This window comes from Mus caroli, chromosome 5, assembly GCF_900094665.2.
Source record: "Mus caroli chromosome 5, CAROLI_EIJ_v1.1, whole genome shotgun sequence".
Lineage (NCBI taxonomy): Eukaryota > Metazoa > Chordata > Mammalia > Rodentia > Muridae > Mus > Mus caroli.
The window spans coordinates 116,914,955-116,927,701 of NC_034574.1; the positions used below are offsets into that span (position 1 = coordinate 116,914,955).

Genomic DNA, 12,747 nt, shown 5'->3' on the forward strand with positions numbered 1-12,747 from the left:
CTTGCTCTGTAGATCAGGCTGGCCTCAAACTTAGAAATCCACCTGTCTCTGCGTCCTGAGTGTTGGGATTAAAGGTGCATATCACCCACCATGCTTAGCGAAACGTACATCTTTGCTGTGTGTTTTTTTTTTTTTTTTCCAGTCTGTAGATTAAACCCAGAGCCTTGTATATTCAACACAAATGCCCTACGCCTAGCTACAGGCCAACAACTTTTAACTTTGTAGACTAGGTTGGTCTAAAACTCAGACACTGGCCTGCCTCCGTCTCCCAAGTGTTGGGATTAGGGCTGGGCCTGTAACTCAAGGCAGAACACTTCTATAGCATTCACAAAACCCTGGGTTCAATTCCCAGCACCAAAGGAAAGTTCCGGGAGGGGGCCATATGTCGGGTAGCTTAGTTCATGCAGGTGATATTAAAAGCAAAAACGTAATGGTCTTTCTACCAGGCCCTTTCTGAGCTCCGAAAGTGTCCCAGTGCTATTCCTGTTTCACAAGTGGGACTTGGGCTGAGTATGCAGATGAAGGGATTTCCCCAAAATAAAAACAAGGAAGCAAAATTTAGACAAGGACCCGTGTGGTTAAAACCAGAAATCCTGAGACCGGATGGGAAAATTCCCGTTATAGAACACGTAGAAGGTGAAATATGCAAAAAGGAGCATATAGGAACAGTCGTCAGCCTGATGAAATAAATTCGAACAGTAATTAATATGACCTTTGCAGGAGTAATTCCTATTTAGGGAATTGGAATGAAATAAAACCCTATGTCTCATTCAGCCACCATCTGTCCGCCGTGGGGTGACTTATGCATCAGGCTAGTTAGTGGTTAGTCGGGACACTAGGATGTAGCCCAGACACTGGGGCAAGGCTGCCCACATCATTAATAGAGAGTCAGTCACCTGTGACTCAAGAACCTCTGCGCCAGTCCAGTCCACGCCCCACTGCGCAGGGACAGCCTGAGCCGCTGGCTCCACCTTTGCCAATGGATAGCCAGCGCCCCCTACCCGCCGGCCGCCTCTACACAACTCAGTCCGGTTTCCCCAACCCACACCCCTTCCACCCGGGGCTCTACGCAGGGGCGCATGCTCCTCCCTTTTTTGGCCCCGCCCACCCCCGGCACGGTGGCGTCTCGCGACATCCTCCTAGCGGCTGGCCCGGGATATCGCGATAAAGGCTCATTGTCTCGCGCGAGCGCGCCCCAGCAGCGAATTTCGGGGCAGCCGTGGCCGGGAAGAGGAGTTGCATGTGTCGCTTCAGCTGGCGGGAGCGGAGGCGGCGGGGGCCGTGCGACCGGCTGGGTAATGAGGGCTCTCATTCGCGCTGCTGCGGCGGCTTCCCGGGGAGCTGGCGGCGCGGCCGATGGCGGCCCAGGCGCTGCCTAAAGCAGGAAGGGGGCCGGGCCGGGCGTCTCCACGCCCGCCCACATGGGGGCCTCCTGTGGCGTCCCCGGGATGTCCCCCTTAGCCCAGCCTTCCCGCGGGGCTACCTGTCCTTTTCCCCAGACCTGGCCCGATTTCCCCTCCCCAGGCTGTGGCATTGCCGTCCTTGTCCCTGGCTTGGTCTCTTTTAGGGATTTTGCTGTCGCCGCACCTTGCATTCTGGGCACCTCGAGTGACTTCGTCCCTGTCGTGCCAAGATGTCCATAGCCTTTTAACTGCAGGCTGCATCCCTCCCATAGCAACCTCAGACCTGTCCCGTCTCTGTTGAAGCCACCACCCTATGTCCCCCCTACTGCTTCCTCTTTTCCTCTGGTGTCCCCTTTTGCCCCTGCCCCAATCCTGAGCCTTCACGGCCCCATTTAATTCTCGCTTCCCTGTAAACCCGTGGATGCAGGTAGATGAGGCTCCAGTTGATCATCAGTGACTCTAATGAGACTTCGTGTCCTTCTTTTAATAGACTCAAAACAGCTTTGGTGTTTGGGGATGCACAGTGGAAGCTAAGACTGCACCCCACCAAGGCTGCTTATTTGGGGGGCGGGGGTCGAGCTTCTCAGATAGTGAAGTCGTGTGTGTCATTCTTGTTTCCAGGTTTGTGAGATGGCTACTGACATTTCTGAATCCAGCGGGGCAGATTGCAAAGGCGATACGAAGAACAGTGCCAAGTTAGATGCGGATTACCCTCTTCGAGTCCTTTATTGTGGAGGTAAGTGTTGGAACGACTTACTCGCTGGTTTTTATACCTGATATTGATAGTTTCACATTTGGTCGTGTTCGCTCCCCCAGCTGTCTTTGGTGGTTGGGTGGATTCTTAGTTGAAGAGACGGGGAGCCTAGTGAGGACCCATGGGTTGGTAGATACTCCTCCTTTTCCTGGGTCATTTGGGTCTTGCGTCCAAGCCTGGAGGAGTTTCCTGGCCAGTTGAAGTAGAGAGATATACCAGGAGCCTGATCCCAGCCTGACTGGTGTTCCTTTGTTAAGGAAAGCTTGTTGGAAGCTAAGGAGCCTTAGGGATGGTGAAAGATGGAAGAGCTAAGGAACAGAATCCTAAAGGAAATGAAGCAGGGCCTGGAGATGTTGTTTGGTGGCACGGCACTTGTCCAGAAAGTTCAAAGCCTCTACATTCAGTCCCAGTCCTGGAGTGAGGAGGGTTGGGGGGGGGGGAGCTTGATGTCTGACTAGAATCTTGAGTGGGTTTATTCCTCCCCCATTACATTTTAATTTCATTTGTGCTTGTGTGTACTCGTGCCACATCCATGTGTGGCTGTCGAGGACCTCGTGTGGGCCTTGGTTCTGTACACTGTGTGGATCCCGTGGCCCTCAGGCTTGGCATCAGGTGCCCCATATGCTCCTTGAGCAATGTTAAATTCTTACAGCACAGGAAGGGTGTTGGTTAAGGAGTAGACGGAGAAGATGAGGTCGGAGTGATGTGTAGTCTGACAGTCTGTGGAAAGTCTGGCTTGAATGATATGATGGGGTTTTGTGTGTGTACGTGTGTGAGTGCGTGTGATAGCAGAGGTTAGTGTTGGATGACTTCCTGACTCACTCCCGTGTGTCAGTTCTTGGGAGAGGTCTCTCACTGCATCTGGCACGCACTAATGAGCTGGACCAGCAGGCTAACAGGCACTATGGATTCAGCCTCTGCAGGGTCGGGACTGAGGGCCTGTGGCTCTCTGCACAAGTTTTACATGGATACTGAGGTTGCTGGGGATCCTGACTCAGTCTTTAGCCTTATGTGGCAAGTCCTTTATTGAATAAGACTAAAGCATCTCCAGACTGTTTCCCCCAAAGACAAAGCCTTTTTATGCTGCCCTCGCTGTCCTGGAACTCCTTCTGTAGACCTGGCTGGCCTCAAACTCAGAGATCCACCTGCCTCTGCCTCTCAAGTGCTGGGATTAAAGGCGTGCACTACCACTGCTTGGCCCTGCTAGACTTATTAATAAAATGAAGTTGGAGTTTAAAGAAACAGGCTCTCCCTCCCCCCACCCCCGATCCCCGTCACCAAGGAAAGGGGGGTTTATGTATATACCTGAGTGTATATGTGTGTGCCATGTGTGTGCAGGAGCCCGTGGGGGTTAGAAGAGGGCATTGGATCCCTTGAAACTCAAGTTACAGGCGGTACTGAGCTACTAAGTGGGTGCTAGGAATCAAACCTGGGTCTTCTGTCAGAATGTAAAGCCTCTTTAAGCACTGAGCCATCTCTTTAACCTTCACCCTTTCTTCCTTTTTCCCCCCTTCTTTTAAACAAGCTTGGTTAACTTTATTGTAGAGAACCTGTGTGGTAGCCATGGTTAAATCCTGGGTCCTCTGCATGAAGATTCTGGTTTGAGTTTTCACAAGACATTCTGTAAACTCCTGATAAGGAGATTTGAATGAACACGGTCTCTTTCCAGAGGTCAGGTAGCTGTAGAATCAAAGCTGGCCTTGAAGTTGATGAGGTACTGTATAGTCCGGACTGAAGTACAGTGGTCATTATCGGTGCTACTCATTGGCACCAGCTTCCTGGACATAGGAGCCAAGATGGTGCCGATGGCCTTTTTAGTGTCAGTGAGATGAAGCAGCACAAGGCTACAGCAGCCTGCCACTTCATATGGGTGTGCAGTTCTTGTGCCCTTAGTAACCTCTCTCCGTAAGGATGGTGGGAAGCTTGGCCAAGCTCCTTGGATGGCAGTGGCTACCCTTGGAACACTTAACTTTCAGACCAGTGTGACTGCTGTAGTCCCCAGGAGCAGGAGTAGTCCCTTAAATCTGGGCTGCTGGGCGGTATGAGTGTCTTCTGCCTCAGCACTTATCCTTAAGGGATGTCCCCAGGAGAAAGCCAATGTCCTGATTCCTTAAAGGGCGGGCAGAAAAGATCTCTAGAGGCTTGGTTCTCGTGTCCGTAGCACCAAGTGGCTCAGCTTGCTGTTGAGGATCCTCTCCTTGCCTTTGGTCTTCACTCCATGAATAAAATACTCTGTGGCCTCAGCCCTGGCTCCTGTCACGACCCTAGAGACTTCTGCCAAGGCCTCTGAGGGAGTTACAGTGGCCTCCCAAGCCTGGGCCCCTGAGCCTCTGCCTCCTCCAATGCATCAGCATCATCTCCCCTTAGGTGTTTTCCCATGGAAGATGCAAGAAACTGTAAGCACGGGCTTTAAGGGAGCTTGTGGGAGGTGCTTAGGAACAGGGAAGAACACAGCTAAGACATGTTTGCCGGCTTCCTAAGAGAAGCCATCAGGGTGGCTCAGCAGGGACGCGTGCTTGCTGAAAGGCCTGAGCACCACATTCGTTCTCTAAATTTGATGTAAAGGAACACATAATCCCTGCCTTCATGAAGCTTAGGCAGGAAGATCTCAGAGCTAGACAGACTCTGTCTCCTCAAAACCCTTGAAAGGAAGGAAAGGGGCGGAGGTAGAAAGGAAGACATTACATAGAATGGATTTGAGTTTTGTTATGATATTGGTTGTGAGAAGTGATGGGCCAGAGTATGCTTTCTGACTTAAATACTTCCAAGGTATGTGGCCCTAGGCAAGTTCCCTGATTTCTGTAAGATTTAGAGATCTGTTTCTTAAGGTTTGTAAGATGAGAAGAAAAGAGAACATATTAAGGCAGATGAGCCCGGCATGGTGGCAGATGTCTCATCCCAGCATTCAGGAGACAAAAGCAAGCTGGCCTGGTCTACAAGCAAGTTCCAAGCCAGCCAAAGCTACATAGTAAGACCTAGTTTCAAAAACAAGAAACAAAACCAAAAAAAAAAAAAAATCTTAAGACAGACGATTTATATAAATTCCGTGGCACAGTTAACTTAAGAATAAAATACTAATTCAATATAACATTTTTCAGACTGGGTCTCTCTGTATCCCCGAGTGGCCTGGAACTCACTGTATAGATCAAGACTGGCACTGAAGTCACAGAATTCCTCCTGACTCTGCCTCTGCCTCTACTCTTAGCTAGCTAGCTTGCTTGCTTCCTTCCTTCCTTCCTTCCTTCCTTCCTTTCTTTGAAGAAATTTTAATTTTATATATGGTGAGTACACTGTCACTGTCTTCAGACACACCAGAAGATCCAATAACAAGTGGTCGTGAGCCACCATGTGGGTGCTGGGAATTGAACTCAGAACCTCTGAAAGAGCAGCCAGTGTTCTTAACCACTGAGCCATCTCTCCAACCCGTAATTTTTTTTTCTTTGATTATTTTTTTTTCAAGTCAGGGTTTCTCTGTGTAGCCCTTGCTCTTTTGCAACTTTAGCTGTAGACCAGGCTAATCCCTAGGGTTAGAGTAGGAATTAAAGGCACATACCACCATTCCTAGCTTCAGTGTAGTTCTTTAAGCTTGTTTACCAATGCAGTTAAGAACTGTTGGGCTTGGGGAAGGGGAATTGTGACCAGGACATGTTTTATGGAAAAAAGTTTTACTTAAAAAAAAAACCAAAAAAAAAAAAAAACAGCCAGGCAGTGGTGGCGCACGCCTTTAATCCCAGCACTTGGGAGGCAGAGGCAGGCGGATTTCTGAGTTCGAGGCCAGCCTGGTCTACAGAGTGAGTTCCAGGACAGCCAGGGCTGCACAGAGAAACCATGTCTCGAAAAACAAAAACAAAACAAAACAAAAACCCAGCCATTGGGCCTCTGAGATGGCTCAGCAGGTACATGATTGTTGTACAGTCTTGAGTTGGAACTCATGACCCGCATTGTAGAAGTAACAAACCAACTCCTGAAAGTGGGTCATGGCACAGCTACCTGTATATACACACAATAAACAACTAACAGAGATCAAGCCGGGCATGGTGGCTGAGGCCTGCAGAAAGGAAAGTTGTTGCAAGATTGGGGCCAGCTTGGGCTACAGAGTAAGACCCTATCTTAAAAACATAGCAGAGCTTACCTTTAGTACCAGCACCCAAGAGGCAGAGGCAGGCAGGTCTCTGAGTTTGAGGCCTTGCTATCTATCTATCTATCTATCTATCTATCTATCTATCTATCTATGATTTTATGTGTATGAATGGCTGTTTGCTTATGTGTCTGTCCATGTACCACTTGAGTGTCTGGCAATCACAGAGCCAGAAGGCATTGAATCCTTTGTCTGGCCAAGAACTCAGTGTACTCTAGGCTGGCCTCTGCTTCCCATCTGCTGGTATAAAGGTGTAAACCACCACCCTCTGCTAGATTTCAGGGGGGAAAAAAGGTCATGTAGCCCAGGCTGTCCTTGAACTTGCTGTCTAGATGATGATGACAGTGACCTTGAACTTCTGATCATCTTGTTCTGCCTGCTGAGTGCTAGCTTCAGTTGTGTGCCACTGTGTCCAGTTTATGAAGCATTAAGGGTCAATCAAGCCCAGGGTTTCTTGGGTTAGAGAAACAATAAACAGATATACAATCCTAGACCTTATGTATGTCACCTCTGAGGTGACTTTTGAAAGGGTGTGTGTGTGAGTGTAGAGCTCAGGACAGCCGTTGATAGTTAATTTTCCCGGTGTTGAGGAGTGCAGTAATTGAACTCAGGTAATCAGGCTTAGACTGACTGCAAGTGTCTGCCTGCCGGTAGTTCTGTTCCCCGTCCTTCGCCTTTTTGAGATCGTGTGCTGTTTTTCCTTTCCCTCCCTAAGTTTTGCTGGTATTGCAACACTAAGGGAAGGGGTGCTTCTAACTCCCAGGGAGCTTGAGATCCACATGTATAAGAAACACTTGGGAGTAATGGGCTCACTTGTAAAGGAGACTGCTACCAAGCCTGACGCCTGAGTTCGTCCTTGGAACCCACATGGTAGAAGGAGAGAATTGCTTAGGGAATAGAAAACACTGAGTTAAGTGATACTGATACAACTATAAATTAGGAGTGGAGGAATGGAAGGGTCTCGGACGAGTGCAGTAAGGGGGTGACAAGCAAATGGGCCCTGTGTTCAGCCTTGGGTCCTAGTGATAATAGTGTCCTGTGAAACAGCAGTTTTATTGACTGCCTGTGTGAGTCAATGATACGAGGTGTTTTCTGTGGCCCAGGCCTGGAGAGCAGAGGCTACCAAAAGATACATTTAAAGTTCTACATTAGCATGTTAGGATTTTGGGCTTCATTAGCCAGCTTGGTAGGAAAGTACAATGGCGTTCTTAATAGGTCCATATCACAGTGAATCTGTAATTGACATCTGGATAAGGTGCTGTTCTAGACTCTGGGAAGAATTAGAAAACAGCAAGGCTCTGCCTGTTCTCTGCATGTAACTTAACATTCACTGAGCAGCTTTAGTGTTAGGGGGCAGGAGGGCAGTCAGGGTACACAGGTGTAATTGGTAGCAGAGGGAAACAAGAAATACACATCTGGGACAGTCACGGTGGTGGTGTGGAAGGGGAGAGGTTGTGGAGAGTTGGAGGAGACTGTAGAGGTGAGCACAGTTGGTAGGAAGGTAGAATTTAAGCAGGGACAGAAAAGCAGGGAAAGTGGTAGGAAAGGATGGGGAATGGAGATTTGCAGGGATTGTGGTGTGCTTGATAATGATCTTTGAAGTAGGAGCAGAAAATTGAGACAGTTGGGTCTGGGACCAAAGTGTGGGGACTTGGGTCTTAGATGCTGTTGGTCACTGAAGGATTTTGAGCAAAGAAGCTATGTTCTCACGTAGCTTCATGTCTGGCAGCAGGATAAAAATTGGAGGAAGCAGACTTAGTGACTGACCAGCCTACAGGAAGATTTAGTCAGATCTAAGTGGGGTTTAGAAGAATGGTGTAGTGACCTATGGTGTTATGGACCTACAGTCCCAGCTGCTCAGGAGACTGAGGCAAGATCATTTGAGACCAGGAATTCCAACCTAGCCTGGGTGGTAGTGTTATGTGGCCCTGTCTCTGTCTCCTTCTCTGTGTTTATTTATGAGTCTATGTGTGTTTTTGTCACACCCTGGGTCCTCACAGATGCTGGTTGAGGGTGGCAGATCTCCTGGAGCTTGAGTTACAGATGGTTGTTGGACACTGATGTAGGTGCTGGGAACTAAACTCCCATCTTTGCAAGAGCAACAGGTGTATTAAAGTGCTGTGCCACCTCTCCAGCCCTGGAGAGATACGAGTTAGAGGACACTGGTGTTATCTCTCAGCTAGAGATTTACTTAGCAGGGATTTAGAGGACAGATTGACTTTATTTAGAAAACATGTTTTATGCTTCTGCTTGTGCCATTGTGTTTCATTCAGAGAAATGAGTAATGCACAATTGTCTTGAGGAAGCTCTCATCTTAACTAAAGACTAACACTTATAGATGAATTAGAAAATACTAAAAAGTTTGATATTACATCAGCAGACAGTTGTCTTTAGATCATAATGTCAGCATACTGTCATTTGAAATAATCGTGTATCTTTTACCTCTGAAGCCTGCAGAGCAGTGTTTGAGAAGTAAGTGGTAGAGACAGTGATGAAGGCAGGCAGGCTGGTGCGTGCTGGTGACCTCAGCACCCAGGAGGCGGAGGCTGCAAGGTCATGGCATTTGAAGCTAGCTAGAGTGATTCCTGCCTGGTCCTTAGTATTCTTGGAGTGTTAAGAGAGGGAAAACCCTAGAATATTTGATTGAGAAGTAGAAGAGGTAGTGACACATAGGTGACTTTAAAAAGGAGACAGCTGGGGGTGGGGGGTGGAATGAAGTACTCTGTCAGCTAGGAAGGGTTAGGAGGCTTGTGTTCCCATGGCTCTAACCTCTCATCTTTTTTCTCCCCATCTCTAGTCTGTTCATTACCAACAGAGGTAAGTCCTGCTCGGCAGCTTTGTTGTTTTCTGCATGTGAGATCACTTTTTTTTTTTTTTTAAAGATTTATTTATTTATTATATGTAAGTACACTGTAGTTGTCTTCAGACACTCCAGAAGAGGGAGTCAGATCTCGTTACAGATGGTTGTGAGCCACCATGTGGTTGCTGGGATTTGAACTTCAGACCTTTGGAAGAGCAGTCGGGTGCTCTTATCCACTGAGCCATCTCACCAGCCCCGTGAGATCACTCTTGATGTTAGAGCTAATCTTAAGAACTTCTGTTTTTCATTTCCTATCATTTGATAGCATTTCAACTTTTTATAGACAACTTTGGATCAGAATAGTTTGTGTGTATGTGTGAGAGCGTGCGGATGTAACATGTTCCACAGTGCACCTGTGCAGGGCCGAGGAAAACTTGGAGTCAGTTCTCTCCTATCCTGTGGGTTCCAGGATACCAAAGTCAAGCAAGCTTGGTGGCAAGGACGGACATGAATTCACTGAGCCATCCTGCTGACCCTGGATCAGAACATTTTTATCTTATAAATTAGACTTTTGAGTTGTCCATGTACCCTGTTACTTGCTTGTTTCTTTAAATTAGGGTCTTAGCTAGGTGTGATGGTGCACACCTTTAAGCCTTTAATCCCAGTACTTAGGAGACAGAGGCAGAGGCAAGTGGATGTCTTGTTTGAGGCCAGCCTGGTCTACAAAGTAAGTTCCAGGACAATCAGAACTACACAGAGAAACTGTCTCAACCAAAACTGAATGAATGTTGGAATGTTGGAAGGTCTTACTATGTTGCCTAGATTATCCTTGAACTCACACATTTAAACAATCCTCCTGCCTCAGCCTCTTGAGTAGCTATGACTATAGATGTCATTTTTCTTTCTTAAAAAAAAAGATTTGAGTTACTTATTGATTTACTGTGTATGTGCCTGCATGAGTTGTATATTGTATGTGCACAGCAGGTGCCCTTAGGTCAAAGGCGGCATTGGAGTCTCTGGAACTGGAGTTGCAGATGGTTGGTAGCTGACTGTGGGTGCCAGGACCGGCTGTAGGTTTTAGATTTTTGTGTGGAATTCGTAGTAGTCAGATGATGGAAGCAAAATGACCTGAAAGCCAGGACATACATGTTAGAGAAGAGGAAGAATGACAAGGTCACCGTGTAAGACTTTCCTTCAGTCAAGCTCTGTGGACAAGTCAGGAAAATAATGAGGGCCATGCTTTTTTAATGACTCCCCGCCCTCCCTCTTGTTTCTCAGAGGAGGTGGCCTCACTGTATGGTTTATGACTTTGATCTCACAGTTCTTGACCTGGTCCTCTGAGTGCTGGGCTCACAGGCATGTGCCTGTGCACCTGGCTGTCACTCTTCCAGGGACCCTTCTGCTTGGTGGAGAAGGAAACTGCTGCCCTGAGGGGTCCTGAGCTCTGAGGGGTCCTGATCTGGGATTTCTTTCTTTCTTTTATTTTTAATATTTATTTATTATGATATATAAGTACACTGTAGCTGTCTTCAGGCACACCAGAAGAGGGCATCATATTTCATTTCCAGTGGTTGTGAGCCACCATATGTTTGCTGGGAATTGAACTCAGGACCTTCGGAAGAGCAGTCAGTGCTCTTACCCGCTGAGCCATCTCTCCAGCCCTGGGGTTTGTTTATTAAAGGTTTATTAGATTTCCTGAGAATGAGTCAGGTGAGGCTGAGCATGGCGGCCTGGTAATTCCAGCACTGCACAAGCCAGAGGATTTGGATGTAGAGGCTACCTGGCTACCTAGTGAGACAGAAAGAGAGTGTGTGTAGCTTATTATTCTTTGTGTAGGGGGTATATGGGATGGTTTCTAATGAAGTTGTATTGATTGAAATGCATGATTTCTCACTTAAGAGTTCTTTTCCTTCTCTTCTAGTACTGTGAATACATGCCTGATGTTGCTAAATGTAGACAATGGCTAGAGAAGAACTTTCCAAATGAATTTGCAAAACTTACTGTAGGTATGGACTCTTTTCCTTTTTTGAACATTGTTTTGTTTTTAAGTTAGAATTGTATTGAACAAATACACGTGGGCATTTTAAACATAAGAAAGTTTAGCTGGGGGGCCTAAAGAGATGGCTCAGCAGTTAAGAGCACTGAGTTCAGCAACCACAGGGTGGCTCACAGCCATCTATAATGGATCTGATGCCCTCTTCTGGTGTGTCTGAAGATAGCTACAGTGTACTCATATACATATAAAATAAATAGATAATTCTTAAAAATAAAAACAACAACAAAAAAGAAAGTTTAGCTGAACCTAGTGGTGAAGGCTTAACTGCCCCAGTGATATGGCAGGCTGTAGTTGGACAGTCAAGGCCAGCCAGGCAACTTAAGAGACCCCATCCGGTAATGGAAAAGAGACTCGTAGATGTAGCTTAGTGGTAGGGTTGGTGGTGCTGAGGTGTCACAGACAGGAGGACAGACCTCTTGGCTCCTCTCATAAGCTTGGTAAAATAAAGGTAGTAGCAGGAACAAGAAAAGGTCTAGGCTGGAAACGGCCTATTCCATTCCAGTTTGTCCCATGTTGCCCCTTTCTTTGCTGCTCAGTTTCGTATTGTTTCCATGAAGCAAAAACCCTTGTCTTTGGTAAGGCCTTTGCAGGAATAGGCACTTACTTAGTCACTCTTGGAAAGAACACTTGAGCCTGGTCTTGTAATTAATTAGCCTCTGAGCATCACCTGCCTAGACTATGATTGTGACTTGGAGAGGGATGCAGGAAAAGCAAGTCTCATCCAGAACCCGATGTTAACAAGAGCAGTGTGTTAAGATTCTAAACTGACAATGAAATAGGTGCGATTGGCTCATTCTGTGAGTGCTGTCCTGTCTGGAGAGTAAAATGAAAACAATTTTACATGGGGTCAGAGAATGCTACCACTGTGAGGGAGGATGCTGTCAGCAGGCTGACATAAAATAAAGGGACTCCAGGGATTCCTTCGCCCACAAGAAGAGCCTTCTCAGACTGCAGCTGCCTGTGACATTACTGTCACCTCTACTCTGGCCTTGCTGCAGAAGTGGCTGCTAGGTTTCTGTCCTGCTCACCATTCAGGAACAGACTGGCAATGAGGAGGAAGAAGGGATAATTGAAGATCATGGGAATGAGGCAGAAGGAAAGAAGCAAGGTGAAGTGGGCTTAGCTGAAGTGTTTCCACTTTGAGGCTGTGAAGGGGCGATGAGTGTGCATCTGCTGCACAGAAAGCTGAGGTGCTCACTCACTCACAGGACGAATCCTGGGAAGCACGTGGCCTGAAACTAGCTGTCTTAACTGGCAGTCACTGAGGAAGGTGAGGACTGTGAGTGAACTGCTGATTTGTTTGTGGAGCAGCAAGTGAGCTTTATCATTTAAGTACTTTGAATGATACATGAATCGAGCATCTTTTTCTTCATGTAGCCCTGCATATAGTCACTGTGTATCAAGATTGGCCTCAAGCCCCTTACCCTCCTGCTCCCACTTCTGTGCCAAATCATGGGGGACAGAACATGCCGCCATGCTTCTGGCTAAATGTAATTCCTTCCCAATTGGCTGCAAGGCTAGTTTTCTTTGGTGAACATTGGTGTTTAGATTGAGTCCTTTCTGTTCTATCCCTGCAGCTCTTTTTTTTTTTTTTTT

The 12,747-nt window shown here is 47.2% G+C and overlaps 1 protein-coding gene across 1 annotated transcript in view; it reads left to right on the top strand.

The window, feature by feature from the left end:
- The first annotated feature begins 1,112 nt into the window (after positions 1–1,112).
- The window catches only part of Denr (density regulated re-initiation and release factor), a 19,270-nt gene continuing 7,635 nt past the window's right edge, over positions 1,113–12,747 (top strand). The window contains exons 1-4 of the mRNA XM_021162974.2: positions 1,113–1,295; positions 2,025–2,139; positions 9,093–9,112; positions 11,017–11,101. Of these exons, the coding sequence (XP_021018633.2) occupies positions 2,034–2,139; positions 9,093–9,112; positions 11,017–11,101 (211 nt within the window). The 5' untranslated portion in view covers positions 1,113–1,295; positions 2,025–2,033. The remainder of the gene's footprint in view (positions 1,296–2,024; positions 2,140–9,092; positions 9,113–11,016; positions 11,102–12,747) is intronic.